The sequence below is a fragment of the Siniperca chuatsi genome, linkage group LG6, assembly GCF_020085105.1.
Source record: "Siniperca chuatsi isolate FFG_IHB_CAS linkage group LG6, ASM2008510v1, whole genome shotgun sequence".
Taxonomy (NCBI): Eukaryota; Metazoa; Chordata; class Actinopteri; order Centrarchiformes; family Sinipercidae; genus Siniperca; species Siniperca chuatsi.
The window spans coordinates 31,161,487-31,178,703 of NC_058047.1; the positions used below are offsets into that span (position 1 = coordinate 31,161,487).

Below are 17,217 nucleotides of genomic sequence, written 5' to 3' on the forward strand. Positions count from 1 at the left end.
AACACCATCCGGCCAGCCCTGCTGGGTGAGAAGCTGGCAGTGATGCAGGTGGATGCTCCCCTCGTGTCCTGTGGACTACCTGACTGGCAGACCACAGCACGTGTGCCTGCAGCACTGTGTGTTGGACAGCGTGGTCAGCAACACTGGGGCCCCTCAGGGGACTGTCCTCTTTCCCTTCCTCTTCACCATCTACACCACAGACTTCAGCCACCACACAGAGTCCTGACACCTTCCGAAGTTTTCTGATGACTCTGCTGTGGTGGGAGGTATCAGCGGTGGTGATGAATCTGAGTACAGGGCTGTGGTGGGGAACTTTGTCTCATGGTGTGAGCAGAACCATCTGCAGCTCAATGCGACAAAGTCTAAGGAGCTGGTTGTGGATCTACAAAGGGCCAAGGCACCAGTGACCCCAGTTTCCATCCAGGGGGTCAGTGTGGACATTGTGGAGGATTACAAGTACCTGGGAGTACACATGGACAATAAACTGGACTGGGCTAAGAACACTCAAGCTCTGTACAGGAAGGGCCAGAGCCGCCTCTATTTTCTGAGGAGGCTGAGGTCCTTCAACATCTGCCGGACAATGCTGAAGATGTTTTATGAGTCTGTGGTGGCCAGTGCTATCCTGTATGCTGTTGCATGCTGAGGCAGCAGGTTGAGGGTAGCGGACGCTAACAGACTCAACAAACTGATCTGTAAGGCCAGTGACATTGTGGGGGTGAAGCTGAACTCTCTGTCGCTGGTGTCAGAGAGGAGGATGCTGGCCAAGCTACATGCCATCTTGGACAGTGTCTCCCACCCACTCCATGACGTGCTGGTCAAACAAAGGAGTACCTTCAGCGGAAGACTCATCCCCCAAAAAGCACCACTCAGCGCCACAAGTCATTCCTGCCTGTGGCCATCAAACTCTTTAACTCCTCCCTCTAAGTGTTAGTCTATATGACCCTAAGTCATTAAACTGGACATTGATGATTTCATCTCTGCAATACTTAACACAATTGTGCAATATTCTATGCAAGACTCCTGTGCAATATTTTAGTTTAAAATTCATATTTATTGTTATTGACATTACTCATTGCACTGTTACCTTATACTGTACTTCTATCATCAACCTGTAAACCCACTTGGTACTGCACACTTATTTTACTTTATACTTACCCACTTGGTACTTAATTTATTTGGTTACCTGTATTATAGTGTACTATAGTCTATTAGAGTTTCCCCTCGGGGATCAATAAAGTATTTCTGATTCTGATTCTGATAACCAAATGTAGCTTAAGTAGGAACTCTAGTTGTTGGTGCCCTCTGGTGGTCGGGAGCATAAATAACTCCTATCAGTGATCATGGGTACAATGATAGATATAATTTGACAGTTGTCACTAAAATAATATAGCTATGTGTGCATTAATAAGAGAATTGAAGCAGAAAGTAACGCAAACGTTCCTTTCCCTAGTAACTAATTACTTTTATATACAGTAATTGGTAAAGTAATTCAATTACTTTTGAGAGAAGTAACTAGTAACTGTAACTAATTACTAAATTTCAGTAACTTGCCCATCACTGGTCATCTGTGGGCACATGCAAGTGTAGTACATGAGGCAAAACAAACAGGGACCCACTAATCTGAATCAAAATCTGACATGCTAGACTTTGTCAAGATGTTGTGAGGCGTATGCCTGTAACACACAACACAGGATGACACTTGCAACTGTTGTGCCTAACGCTCATTTTCATTCTTGATGAAGTTACTTTGATAACAGTGTGTTTTTTGTGTGAAAACAAAGTCAACTAGCAGAGAGTTAAAACCATGATTAACTCTCATGTGACTGGCTGAGTGCTGAGCATATGATTGTACTCATGAGTGGCTGACGTGGTACTGTGGCTAGAGACAGGACAGTGGCTGTACAGTTAATTTAAAGCTGAGCAAACACCTACAACATATTCTCTGCAATGAAACCTGATAAAATCTCAGATTAAACTAAATTTTCTGCAGTCACTTCAGTAATCAATCTTATGTAATTTACAGTGTGTACATAAAATGTATGAAATTGATTCAAATTAAACTAAAATTGATTGTTTCACTTCAGCTGTTTAAGATTTAACTTGTTGTGCAACATGTTATACATTTTAGTATTTAAGTAACGTGTCATAATTAATGACCATGTTTTTCTTGTGTCAGTGTAACAATCAGAAATGTCTAGTTGAATATATTTAATTTGCTCATAGCATACAGTGGTGTGCAAAAGTGTTTGCCCCCTTCCTGATTTCTTATTTTTTTGCATGTTTGTCACACTTAAATGTTTCAGATCATCAAACAAATTTAAATATTAGTCAAAGATAACACAAGTAAACACAAAATGCAGTTTTTAAATGAAGGTTGTTATTATTAAGGGAAAACAAAATCTACATGGCCCTGTGTGAAATAGTGATTGCCCCCTAAACCTAATAACTGGTTGGACCACCCTTAGCAGCAACAACTGCAATCAGGACTTTGCGATAACTTACAATGAGTCTTTTACAGCGCTGTGGAGGAATTTTGGCCCACTCATCTTTGCAGAATTGTTGTAATTCAGCCACATTGGAGGGTTTTCGAGCACAAACTGCCTTTTTAAGGTCATGCCACAGCATCTCAATAGGATTCAGGTCAGGACTTTGACTAGGCCACTCCAAAGTCTTCATTTTGTTCTTCTTCAGCCATTCAGAGACCCCACAACAACATCCAAAGAACTGCAGGCCTCACTTGCCTCAGTTAAGGTCAGTGTTCATGACTCCACCATAAGAAAGAAGAATATTTTGTTAGATAAAAACATGTTGTGAATTTAGGAAATGATTACATCTCTTTTTTCAATATATTTTGACTTTTGGACTTTACAACACTTTGGAATTATTGGAAATGTTTGGATCACAAGAGTCGGAAATAATCCTACGCAGCCACTAGGGTTGGGCGATTGGACAAATATATCAGCAATCTTTTTTTCGGGCGATTGTTGTCATTTTATTTTGCTAATTTAATGGTCTGCCTCCGAAACAAGTGAGAGCCGCTGCTCAGACTCTCGTTCATGAGCTAACCCAGTAGGACAAAGAGGCCAGCAACGACAGAGAGGCAGCAGCGTGTAGAGCCTATCACATCTAACTCGGTGAATTAAAGGTCCAGTGTGTAGAATGTAGTGGCTTCTAGCATTGAAATTGCAGTTTGCAACCAATTTGAATTCTCACCTCACCCTCCCCTTCCAAGCGTTCTACGGTGGCCGCAAAACTTAACAGCCCTATCTAGAGCCAGTGTTTGGTTTGTCCGTTCTGGGCTACTGTAGAAACATGGCGGTGCAACATGGCGACCGCCGTGGAAGGGGACCCGCTCCCTCTGTAGATATAAACGGCTTATTCTAAGGTAATGAAAGCACAACAATTTTTATTTTCAGGTGATTATACACTAATGAAAACATACTTATAAATATTATATTCTATTTCTGCCAATAGCTCTTCATAAATGTTCCACACTGGACCTTTAAGGGTTTATTTCGACCAAACCAGAGTTGGTGATTGATGGAACACTGGAAAGATTAGCTAACCAAGATGGTTTTGGTGAGTTATATTTTGTTTCTATCAAGTTTGAATGAAGTGTCTTTTACAGTGAGGTAATCAAGATAGTCAGTGAAAGAGAGAAACTTGAATTCAGAAGGTGTATTTTTATGTTTAATAAGGGAAATAGGTGTAAGAATATTACTTTTCTTGACATTTTGTTTGATGCATATTACATTCAGATGCGTACGCAGAAGACACTTGAGGTATTCTTGGCACAGGCTCAATGTTTAAACACAACATCTTCATCCTCTCCTCCTCTCTCCAGCCTGTCACAGTTCTAGCAGGAGGGCAGCCTGGTCTAGGTGCTGGATTGATCCCCAACACTGCGTACCCCTGAGCCAGGGTACCAAATACATGTAAAAATACACTAACTGCCAACTAGGATGAGCTAAATACTGCAGTACAATGCAGAGGCCAACTGCTTGCATTATGTCAACATGCATCACTGGGGCAGTGTGTCCAGGTCAATAAGCCTCATATACTTACAATCTCTGCACTGACCACGGTGCTGCTCTCTGCTGGAAACATGGCCTACAGAGCCTTAAGTTTCCCTCCTCAGGTGCTGCAGCAGGTGGAGGTGAGTACAGTGCTGCATCCAGGAACCATGAAGCTGCGTGCAGACCATCAGCATCCTGCACCACAGATCCCATTGGTCCAGTCTTGGATAACACCAGCCTTTACCAGCTTCATCAAGAACTCCTTCTCTTTGGATATGTTGTGAGTCCAGGACTGCAGAAGGGACAGAGACACACAGGACAGGAGGTAGGTGCTGGAGGTTTGGTGTAGAAAGCACAGTACACTCAACAGTTGGGTTTTCCACATTTCTTGCCTTTTAGATCAACATTTCATAAAAAAAAAAAAAAAAAAAAAAAAAAATCCAATTAACATTTCCAACAAACAACAGTGGCACAATATCACAGGTGTTGTATTTCTTCGTATGGTCAGCATTTTTCCCCTGAACGAGGCTGTGCTTAGGATGGTGATGTTGGTTGGACAGCCTGTCTGTCAGCCTGTCTGCCCAACACAGAGCTGAGGTTTTCAAACTGTGAACCGTTACTGGCCCCCTGGGGAGGCGCATGCAGGGGGGTAGTAACAAATTACGCATTACTTTCATTAGTGTAACAAAATTGTTTTTTGTGTACTTGTTTGAGTGTTTTTAAAAATTTGTAATTTTAATTAAGTATTTTTTATTTTAAGTATTGTACTTCCCTACATTTCACCGCAAGGTGAACCAAATCAAACACACCTACAATTTTGCTTAGTCAACAGGTGCATGCTGAGTCTAGCTAAAGTGCTCATGATGGACTTCTACGTTCACTTAGGAACTTCTACATTCAGTGAGGTGTGTGAGACCTTTCTGCTGTTTTTAAGCGCAGACTCTCCTTTTGCTTTGTTTGTGGGCTGCAGCCTCTGTGGAGTTTATATTGTTACATCTGTATGTTGTCTGCCTTGGTGATGCTTAATTCTGCGATTAATAAGTGTCAGACTATTCAAATTATGTAGCTTAATAATGCTTGTTGCACCCAGCTCCGTGGTGTTCATAGCACTTTTTGTCACTTTTGTTTAGTTGTCTGAGCTTTGTCCTCCTCTCTGGGTAATTCTAGTAAGGCTTCACCGAGATTGGAGGTTATATGTCTACAGGCCTGGAATTAAGTCATTTTTTAAAGCCACTTTGGCCTTTGATAAATACAAATTTATTGGGGCATCACGGCAAAAATGTAGGGCACAAGAACAAATCCAGTGGTGCAATAACAATAAGTGATAATTACACTGTATGATGACAAAACAGTATACAATCAACAATAAGGAGTCAGTGTATTAAAAAACAGTACTGAGTTCATTAAAACTGTACACTGAATGTTTGACTTTTCCACAAAATGCTGTCTAGTCATATTATACAGAGAAACATTAGCTTTTTCTGGGTGAAGAAATGTTAATGTGACTTACAAAAAGGGAGGCTAAAGGGCAACGAGAATGCTGAGCTTTTGAATTTTAACAGGAGTCATTAATTTCATCATCAAACACATCATGTTTAATTAGGAAAGTAGTTTAAAAACACGCACAAAAAGGGAAACCATTTAGAAACTGAGTAGGCTACAATTGGCTGATAATTAGCCTCATCAGCCATCGTCAGTAATCATTACAAACACACATTATTAGACTGTAAACCATTAATCAATCCAATACCTAACCGCAGTCAACATCAGACAACCTTATCACACTTAAGCAGTTACCTAGTGTTTCTGATGTGGTGACTAAACGTAAAAAAAATATACATACAGTATTAGCAGTTTGAATTAAACTCCCTGCGCTCTCTGGGGAAAATATTATGCCAAACTCCCATAAAGAAATATGACATTAACAATTCCTTACATGTCCGCAAAAACACATAACTCTAGAAACACAATATGTCATATGTCGACAGTCTTCTTGTCAAGTCGGCACCAATATAATCCATAAAGATAAACTGTACAAACTTTACATTTTGGATTTTGTCGCTTCAACTCGCTACCAGCTTCCGTTGGTTAGATGCGCTATAATTTTAGTGGGAGAAGACCGTGGGAATGAGACGAGAATGCTTTCGAATATTAAGATTTTTAATTCAGTGTGCATAAATGTCCATAAATCTGCTTAGAAATCACAGAAAAAGTGGCATTTTGTTCCTTAAACAAGACCAACACAGAGAAACAATCTAGCTGATCACGTCAGGACAATTTCCCGGTTAAACTTTTACGCATATTGTATCTGAATTAGGGCCGCCAGTGTTTGGATCAAGTCACTTAAAAATAAGATGTGAAAGTCAGTAGGCTATAACTGTTGTAAATGTAAAATGTGTCAGATATAGCAAACAAAATGTGATTACAGACTTACAGACTACAGACATCAATATGCAGATTAGATACTGGGTTGATAAAATGCTGTTACAAATCTGCAAATTCACTGTACAGACTGGTTCATGCTGCCAATCCAGGTGATGGACTCAATTGTTTGTAAAAAAAAAAAAAAAAAAAGTAATTATTTTAGGAAGTTATTGGTGTATTGAAATCAACACATGTACTAATCATTTGTTTCAAGTTTTTTTGTTTTTAGTTATCGGTGCTGACAGTAGAGACAGAGAAGAAACATGGTTATGGAGAAATTACATGCAGAAAGGCTCCCACACAACAAGCTCTGCTCAAAGATGTCACTGAAATATAATGGAACCACTCCATTAAGTTGCAGCAGTCAGTTAATGTTTGCTTGGGCTCTGAGATGAAATGTATTGTTATCCCGACCAGCAGGATCAGTCCATATTCCTGGAAAGTTAGCGTGGCTAATGTCATGTGAACACAAAAATCCCATGTCCACCTGGTATTAACATTTGATCTGTATCTGGATGTTATCTGGATAATTCAATTCAAATTGTATTTGTATAGCATCTCATACAAAATCACTTCAGTGCTTTACATAAAAACAAAATACTGCTCAACTGAAAAGGAAGGTCTTTAGTTTGGTTTTAAAAGAAGACACTGTTGGAGCAAGTATAAGATCAGCAGGCGAGCTGTTCCATTCCTTAGGTGCATAAATCTCACCAGCCTTTGAAAATGCCCTAGGCACATGGAGGAGATTTCCACCTCTAAGACCACCATCATGGCACATTGAGCACATTCATTATCCATTCATTATTCATTATCATTATTATTACAAAAAAAAGTTAATGAACTTTTTTTGTAAACAGTGTCACAGCTCTTGTCAATCAGATATATTTGTCTTTCTAATATGGTACTTTGTTGGGTCTCTGTAAATAATATTCTAAAGAGTACGGTCTAAACCTGCTCTATAGGGAAAGTGCAATGAGATAACTTCTGTAATGAATTGGCGCTATATAAAGAAAACTGAATTGAACTGAATTGAATCCTCAGAGGATGAACCCATACAATTTTGAGCATTCTTGATGCACAAGAGTTGTAAGAGTAGATTGTTTTGCTGTTACTTGGTGGGTTGCGCAGCATGCTGCTGGTTACATGTTGTTACGTGTTGTTGGCTGGCTGTTGCTGGCTAGCATGATGTTATGTACGATGGTGATGCTGTAGACAAAAAGTAAATATGACTTGCTACAGAGGGCTGTGTTGAGTGTGGGTGTGCAGGTAAAGATGGGGGTGGTTCTGGGACGCTGAAACACACTGTTGAGCCTTCTCTGTGTCGTGGGCCCAGCTCAATAAAACACCAGTTACTGAGAGGTGCCCCTAATGACCCTGTAGACTCGCCTGCACTCTTACGCCCGGGCCACACCGCCTACCTCTACCTGTGCGTGACGGCTACCTCGCTGAACTGCTGTGGCTCGCACGCGTGGGGTGTCAGTGTTGCAGCTGCTGCGTTGCTGCTGCCTACCTTTCTACACTGAGTTTGCCTTTGATAATGGTCATCAATAATAGAATGTTTCATTTCATTTCATCATAAATTTCATTTATATTTAGTTTAGACAGAAAAAGGTTAAGAAGTGTGTGCTCAATTGTAAAAAATAAATAATAATAAATTAAAATAAAAACATTGGCCTGGCTCAGTTTAAAAGCCATTTCCAGGGGCGGTTTCGGGTTTCTGTTCTACAGGTTTCCAGGGTGGGCTTATCGAAAACTATCTAATTTAAAATCAGGATTACATTATAGGCACCAAACCAACTGTAAAGCAGATGTTCTGGGTTCAGTCTGCTGAATCAGTAGTGCTGCGCATTTGTCTTGCCCCTATATCTTGCTTCAAGTTCGAGTATTGTACAGATTTAGACATTGAAAACTGTAGTGAAAGGTGTAATGTTGCTGGTATGATGTCAATATGACTATCAACAGATAATCTCTAGATGACACGCCGCTGCAGCTGCGGGCTGTGTGGTTGTGCTAAGCTGTGGGCCCTGAAATGAAAAGCAAGAGCTTCTGCAACGCACACGCACTGCTCAGGTAGGCAGTGTGGCCCGGGCGTTACACTCAAACTCATGCACAAACTCATATTGAAACCATGATTTTTTCTTGAGTAAGACAGGTCAAGGGGCAGAATTCAGGAAAGAAAAAAAACAAACTCATAGTACAGCATATTCTCATACCAGAGGAATTTCTAACTAGTGATTATTGGTAAGACTAGCGGAGCTAGATATGCAGTGATGTATAGAAAACTCAGCGGGCAATGGCATTCATATGAAGTTGCCAATAAAGCCAGTTGGGCCAGACACTGTAGTGTAACCTGAGCAGATACAATGTAGATATAAGTCTGTGAGGATTGAATTCAGATTTAAAGGTGATCAGCGTGATATGGTGTGTCTAAAAGTTTAACGGGAGATACTGAAAACTCAAGCTCGCCAGCTACTGGGCTACCTGCCAGCTACCTCTCTGAAATGAGGTAAGGAGAATCTACATCTACATCATTAATTTAGAGCGAGACCCACAACTCTGGTGGTGTTTTTAAACTGCAAAAAGACAAAATTATACAGAGAGGTACATATGTATTCTTTGGCAAAACCATCAACCATCAATAGTTCTTTGTTGTTTGGCCAACTTACAGAATTAAAAAAAATCAACGGCCAATGATTAACAATTTCACCTGTTTCGACTAATTAAATGTTAATCATTTAAGTTATAATCAAAACTGTGACTCATGCAATTTGAAAATCTCACTCTTTCAAATTTAGATTTCAGTATAAAAACAATGAATCATTCATTTCTAATTTGGACTTTGTAATTTACAAGAACTCAGAATAAGTGCTCATAAACTATCATGGTGGATAATGACACCTACCACCAAAAAAGATCAGTCCATGTTGGCTAATAGAGGACTGTAGAAATTAGCACATTTTTCACCTGTCTCAATTAGTTATGCCAGGGGGCGGGGCTAAGCAGCTCTGTGCCTCTTTGACCTGAAACATAAGTCTGTGGCAGTCGGTGAAAATAGGATGAAGGGGATTGCATGTCTGTCTCATTAACCTGGGCTAAGAGTGATTTATCAGCAGACTGGAGTCTGTGAAGTGGAGTCAATGGCAACTTAAGACACTGTATGTGTGCTGTGACTGCACTGCTCTCAAAAACCAGTACCCAGCAGCGTTCCTACACTTGAGATTTCATACACATCCCAGGCCACTACTCTGCATGCTGCGTAAGTCCCTCCTAGATTCCAGAGAGGCATTTTAAAGGAGAAAGGTCATATCATGCAGCGTAAACCTGGAAAACTAACAAAAAGGATGCTTGTCGACAGGTTGGCCAGAATGCTAACAAATTTGGAGGTTGTGAATATTGTGTGGGAGTATCGTCAACCTCAACTGTAAAATCACTGCCCACAAAAATGTAAGGTCAGACAGAGTCCTTCTCAAATGCTGGCTACAAATAAATCTAGCAAAAAAAGCCAATCAAAGTTTCTGCCAAATAACCATAAAGTTTACATTTTCAGCAGCTACACTCATTTCTTAAAGTCAAACTGAAATTTGAATTCCCCTCACTTTGTAGGTAAGGAAATATAAACTATGATGATAATGCAGCTGTTATGCATATTTCAGAGAATAAAATCGTTTTCAGACATATCTGTGAAAACAGTGAACATTTGGGAGGACCTATCGTGCTGCTAAATTTGTATTCCACTCGGAAATTAGAAGCTAGTTAGCTTAGCCTGCTAATGTTAGCACTGATTCCCACTAGATGTTTTTTTTCTTCATGTTATTTTAACACCTGCCGAGTCATCGTCAGCTCAGTGCTGGGTTCATCCTGCATTATGGAACGTAGGGGGCTTGCTACTGGTGATAACAAAATGACCAGACTGTCAGGCAGTTACTCGGTACAGAACACTGAGGTCATACATGTGGCTAAGCAACAGGTAACATGTTGGCCCCCTGTTAGGCTGTTTGGAATTGAAGTGAGATAAACTATTTTTAGTGCCCACCCAGTCAGTGCCAAAACTTTACGGCCACTGGAAAACGCTAATGTAGGGGGAGTTATAACTGCAGAAAAATACTTACATTCACAATTTTTGACCAAATAAGTACACAAATACTAAAAATTGTGAACAGTTCTTTACAATCAGGAGTCTTTCCCTCCTCCCTCAAGCATTCTGTTATTACACCACTACTGAAAAAGAACAACTCAGACCCATCTGTGATAAGCAACTACAGACCAATCTCCAATATCCATTTTCTTAGTAAAATACATGAAAAGGTTGTCCACAAACAGCTGCATAGTAACTTATTACAATCTGTATGATGTATCAATCTGACTTCAGGACAACCACAGCACTGAAACAGCCCTCATAAAAATAGTCAATGACCTAAAGATCAACAGTGCTGCAAGCTAACCTTCCATCTTTCTATTACTAGACCTGACTGCAGCCTAAGACACCGTCGACCATGACATTTTACTCAATAGACAATAGAAAATTCAGTTGGCCTATCCAGCTGTGACATTAACTGGATCTCTTCCTACCTAACAACAGGACATTCTCTGTGTCTCTTGACAACTTCAAAACTGGCAATTTTAACATTTGTTAGGCTCAGTTCTATCCTCCCATTACTGTTTAATTACTATATGCTGCAACTTGGCTCCATCATTCAGAAGCACAATGTATCTTACCATTTATATGCTGATGATGTACAATTATATATTTCACTTTCACATGGTAACCTCAACCCCATAAATGACCTTGTCAACTGTATCAGTGACATCAGACACTGGATGACCAAAAACTTTCTGCAGTAAACAAAGACAAGACTGAGGTCCTTGTGGTAGGCGCTAGAGGTCAGAGACAGGAGATCCACTCCAAACTGATCTTGCTGTCTCTGAAACCCAGTGAGCAGGTTAGAAATCTAGGTGTTATCTTGGATTCAGAACTAAACTTCACAAGCCACATTACAAGACTAGAACAGCATTTTACCACCTAAATATTTCCAAAGTCATCTTGTCTCAGTCAGACGCTGAAAAACTGGTCCCTGGCAACCCAGCTAACCCAGCCAATCATATAAAACTGCACTTGACTAAGCTCGTGGGTCGTAGCAGCTAGCAATATCATGGGTCAGAGGTGTGTGTGTGGATGTCATTTGATTTAAATCCCTCTCATAACTATCACCTGCCCACATATTCTCTTTCACTCAGAAATATGTCACATAATGGAAAATAAAGAACTGCTGTTTCACTGTGACTTTAAGGGCACCACACACCAGCTGCGCTGCATCGTTTGACACCCGCAGAACATACCAGATGAGCCAAACAGACAGTATTAAAATACTGTAGCCTGAATGTGCTGATCCGGGGAGGGAATGTGATAAAACTGCTGTGGGACAGTGGGGTATGCTGATACATCTACCCGTGTCAACCTGCGATGACATGTGTCTTGACATACCAGTAGGTGGGCTTACATAGAAAACAATGATGGTCTGACGCACAACATACCCTGCTGGTGTTTGCTGCTCTTAAATTTACTTTACAGAAAGAATGGATCAAAGAAAAGGTGGGATACATGTCAAAATGGATTAAAGAACTGTTAGACTTAAGTATTATCCTGCATTACCAAAAGCCCTGTAATGTCTAGCATCAGTTTTAGAACCTATTGTGGTATCTTACCAAATCAGGTCTTCAGTTACCTCTTTGATAGCTGACATCCTGATCTTCTCATAGTAGTGCAGAGGGGCGCGGGGGGTGCTCATGTTGTAGCCAAATCCAGCCACAGCTACTTCATCACAGTTATGAAGGGCCATCGTTATGGCAACTGTCCCTAGGGTTGGGATATTCTGAAAAAGAAACAGAAATAAAGAGTTTGTATGCAACAAGTAACCGAGCCATGACCTGTATCCCAGAACATGTACAGTATGTAGTGTACATGTGAATGTACAGCAGAGGAACCTTATTTACACTGTATGGTTATTATGTGGATATCTTTCAGATGTGAAATCTGAAGCATGGTTCTATTTATAACAGCCTAATGGTAACCCTGTTTGTTTTCAGACACACATCTGCTGTGTGTTCACAGAGGCCTTCATAATGTTAACAGACAGACAGAGTTAGCTACCAGAGCTCTAGTCCTGACCATTAACTCACTGCTGTGTGTGAAACAGTTCACTGTTCCTGCTACTTCTCTACCTAGAACTGAACAGAAACTGACTGCTAGGAAAACAACAGCTCTCTCACCCCTCTGCCCATCTGTCCATTGTTGTGAGGTAAGCCAATTAGCTTGAAGGAGGCCTCCTGGATGAAGTAAGGGTTCAGGATACGCATGTTGCTGGGCTCCCTTGGAACGTGCCTGGCCACCGACTTCCAGAACCCATCAGTGCTGCGCTGAGGGACAGAGTGTGGTTAGTGTGACCCTCATACTTAATCTGCGCACACAATCAAACCACAAATACAACACAAATACACAAAAACAAATTTTACCACTTTTCTTTAGCACTGTTTTAAATAATACACAATCAACAGCAATGTGCAAGTCAGTTTCTATAGAGTAGAGTGTCCAAGTGAAGTTGTTACAGGACATATTTAAACAACACCATATTTCTTTAGAGAAGTCAAAATTAGATAAGCCAAATAAATAATATAAATAATTAATCAAACAATAGCAGAAAAATAGAAACACTGCCAATGTATCAAGTGAACCAGTGAATAAGCTTGTGGGGTTGTCAAGAAAACCACCAGATATTAATGCTTTCATTTTTCCTTACTAATGTGATTTAATTTCAAGAACAGTAGTTTAAAGCTGCATCAACCAATATTTTTTAATATAGAATCGGAAACAGAAGCATTTAATCTAATGATGACATGTAATGTTAAAGTCATTATGATGAAGCTCTGTGAGTTTTTTTGGAAAGATTATAGAAATTAATGGCTTACAATAGCAATTCTTGGATAGTTGTTGCTTGAGTTTTAACTAATGCTATCAAATTAGGGCTTTCTACCTATTATTTTGAACCTATGTTAAGGTTTGAAGTAACAAAGCAGTATAAAACACCATTTTTGCAGCTATATAACTTTTCACTAAGAAATGTTTGTGATTTTGGTTATAGCCTGACCAATATTGGAATTTTTAGGCCAATAATGATACCTTTATTTGAGAGTTAAAAAAAATCTAATGACAATATATAGGCCATTACATTTTTTTTTTTTTTACATAAATAAAATAAACTTTTAGAAAGGATCCCTTAAATTTGGTTTATGTAACGAGTGGGAAAATTAACATCGTCACTGTTTCTCAACGACCCCAAACATGTTTTTTTTACTGTTAACTATCAGACAACTTATAGTATACGCCAATAACGATCTATCTGTGATAAGCTAATATCAGCCAATATGTTGGCCTGGACGATTTATCGATCGCACTTCAGTTTTGATAAAACACAAAAGTTTTGGTTGTGTTACAAATATTCTTCTAGTATTTAACTAATGTATTGCAGGAGTTCATGTCATTCATTCACGTCACAACCTAGTTTTGTTTACTGCTGTTACAATATACAAAATTCTAAATTCTTAGAGAAACAAAAAAAAAAACAATTATTGACAGATATATCAGTTATCTGAAATGTTAATGCTGGATAATTACCATTAAGACTGCCAGTGTAAATAGTGATCAGTTCTTACAACTATCACCTGGTGGGATGGAATGCAAAGTGGACAGAAGTGGAAAATAGACGGTGCGTAAGCAGCCCAGTGAAAGCAATACCCTGAGCTGAGGCCTGGGGAGAGAGGTCAACACCATTAAAACACTGATGAAAAACAAGGCGAGCAAACAAAGCCAGTCAGAGAAGGAGCCCCTGTATCAGTGTACCTGGGGCCATTACACTAATTACCAGCTCTTTGTGAACAGTTAACGGGGATACGTGCCTCTGAGTTCGCTCAGGTTTGCTGGAGTGAGGGGCAAGGAGAAACCAAACAGCAATGATATGTGCTATTAGCTTACTAGCATAGCACTGTTACCCTGTTAGACTGTAAGCTCCTCACTGATGGAGCAGATGGTAATCCTGTCTGACTGAGACCATTTAGCTCTTCTATCCGAGCTGGAAATCCAACACCTCTGCTCTGCTGGCAGCACTGGGAGGGCACAACCGTCTGTGGAAAACCCATCTGCAAACAGCAGACGGGATCAAATGACAAGCAATTTTCACTTCCCTTTAATAACAGTATCAGTGAATATGTTCACATACATTTACTCTAGATGAATCCTCCAGAATTACTTTAATTAAGACACATTGGAGGGGTTTCAATCATGAACTGCCCGTTTATGGTCCTGCCGCAGCATCTCAATTGCATTCAAGTCAGGACTTTGACTAGGCCACTCCAAAATCTTTATTTTGTTTCTTTTGAGCCAGTCAGAGGTGGACTTGCTCTTGTGCTTCTGATAATTGCGTTTGAGCTTCAGATCCCAGTCTGATGACCAGACATTCTACCTAAGAATGTCACACCATCACACTACCACCACCAAAACTGCAGGTCCTCTGAAACTCTCAGTTCTTTTAAATCAAGGCTGAAGACATTTCTGTTTGCCGCTGCCTTTTATTAAATCAAATAATGATAAATTTTTTATACTGCACTGTTCCTTTTACTCTCCTGTTTTATCTAGTTTTTAATTTTTATTTAACTCTGTTTAAGTTTTTTTAAATGTCTTTTTATATTTCCTTATGTTGATTTTTTATATTTTATGTAAAGCACTGGGAATTGCTTTGTTTTTTAAATGTGCTATACAAATAAACCTGCCTTGCCATTTCTTCCAAAGAGTTCCACTTTTGTTGTCACTCAGACCTCTTGATTAACCCAGCCCACAACTTACTGTTTTAGTCTACCCTTGTAATGGTAAAAAAACTTGCTCTGAATGTCAATCTTCAGAAGAGATTTCATGACTGCTGTGAACTCTCTCTCCACTACACAGTGAAATGCACATCACAACCATCTGTATTCTTCTAAAGCTTAAATAAAGTTTTCTTCCACAAAATATTTCTATAGGCCTAGACTGCTGGGAGATTTCCCACGATGCACTGATCTCCTCTCTCCTTCTCTCCCTCTCCATCTGTATGTATTTTTATCCCATTACTGCATGTTACTAACTTGACATCTTCTCTCTCCCGTAGTTCTGTGCCTTCTCGTTTTTCTCTCCTTCTGTCACCTTCAGCAGGTATTTCTGCCTCCGGAGCTGCAGAGTCTGGATCTGTGGCTGTGGGCCACTTGCTGCCCCTGTGTTCCTGCTTGCTGCTTGACAACTGCTACTACAGTTGTTGTTACTGGCTCTGTTACTAATACTGACATTATTTTTCCTATAGCTGTCATTCCTATAATTATTATTAATTTATTAATATTAATATTACCACTACCATTACATTATTATTATTTTAAAATTCTAGGTGGAATTTGCATTGTGCCTCCCTAACCTTATCCCCTTCCCCCAAATCCCTTCCCTTATTAAATATGTAGCTCATAATATAAAGGTTTATGTCCATACTAACAATTTAACAATTTTTCTTTGTAATTTTAAAGGTAAATCTTATTAGTTTTATATTTATGTGTACTTTTACATTCAAACTCTGTAATTCTGGATACAAATTTAGCCAACTTTCATCAAACATAATACAGTCTTTTTAAAGAGTACAAATTTTTATTCATACACTGCGATGAAAACACGATTTGACCAATCAATCAAATATAACAGCCTATAAATAAAACAAAATATAGTCCTATAGTTGCTATGTTACCATGTTAAAAGAATTGCTATTGGCTGTCTCACGTTGCTTTGAGCATGATTAGTTAATCTGATTGTCATACAGGAAACTGGCCAATGACATACGAACGTAACATTATGTTTTGTGTTCATGTCCTAAATTTATGTAGTCCAGTCTAAAATATTTCATTTTAGACAAATATGTAAACCAATTCAGATGAATAAATCATTTTTAATTTAAAAAGTATTACATTCAAATCAGTTATAAGTTTTGAATACAGTTCATAGTGGATTAAGTAATGCTATAATCGGATAAACAAATCTTTGTCGTGTTAATAAAATTGATTGAAATTCAAATAGTTTGTTTACTTTACACATATAGCATGGTTAGCTCACAACCTAATACCAGAGGACATAAGGTTGTCCATCTTGACATTTTGTTAATTGCATTGGTTGTTATCAACTTGTCAACCCAATCAGAAAGGTAGAGGGGTGGGATGTAAAGGCAACCCTGTAGAGTGAAGCCACGGGCTAGTGAGACGAGAAAACAGACAAGTGTAGTTGTAAAAGCTACCGGAGATTAATCATTCCAAGCGGCAACCTCTGGGGCTGAAAAATGAAGCCAACACGGTGTGCCAAAAACAGCAGCTCCTCGAATGGCAACTTGAGGCTGGCTCCAAAAAGCGAGTCAATCCCCATTAACCACCATGTTAAAATGCCCAACTTTACAGCAGAAATGAGAACCAGAGAACTGGATACAGCGTCAGAGGCGGGGCCCCATTCATTCCTATGAAAGTTGCTCAGTGGCACATGAAGCCAAAAAAGTTCAACTTCTGGGTATAAAATTACCAGGATCTTCGGCATTGTGCGGCCCCATTGACACTCATAGAGCAAGCACACTAGATACTTCTGCCGCTGAGCCAGCTAACTTCCGGTTTAGCCCTCTGCTAACTTGAATGGGGATAAAATAATTTAAACGTGCGGCTCTTCTAGACTTTCCAA

The 17,217-nt window shown here is 39.6% G+C and overlaps 1 protein-coding gene across 4 annotated transcripts in view; it reads right to left on the minus strand.

The window, feature by feature from the left end:
* Positions 1 to 3,677: 3,677 nt before the first annotated feature.
* st3gal3a (ST3 beta-galactoside alpha-2,3-sialyltransferase 3a) overlaps positions 3,678 to 17,217 on the minus strand; it is an 81,778-nt gene continuing 68,238 nt past the window's right edge. For 3 of the 4 annotated variants that reach the window (XM_044199041.1, XM_044199038.1, XM_044199040.1), the window contains 3 exons: positions 12,708 to 12,854; positions 12,164 to 12,310; positions 3,678 to 4,308 (listed from right to left, as the gene is read on the minus strand). In XM_044199041.1, coding sequence (XP_044054976.1) covers positions 4,204 to 4,308; positions 12,164 to 12,310; positions 12,708 to 12,854 — 399 coding nt within the window. In that variant the 3' untranslated portion in view covers positions 3,678 to 4,203. The remainder of the gene's footprint in view (positions 4,309 to 12,163; positions 12,311 to 12,707; positions 12,855 to 17,217) is intronic. The other variant, XR_006378260.1, reaches the window with a different exon arrangement.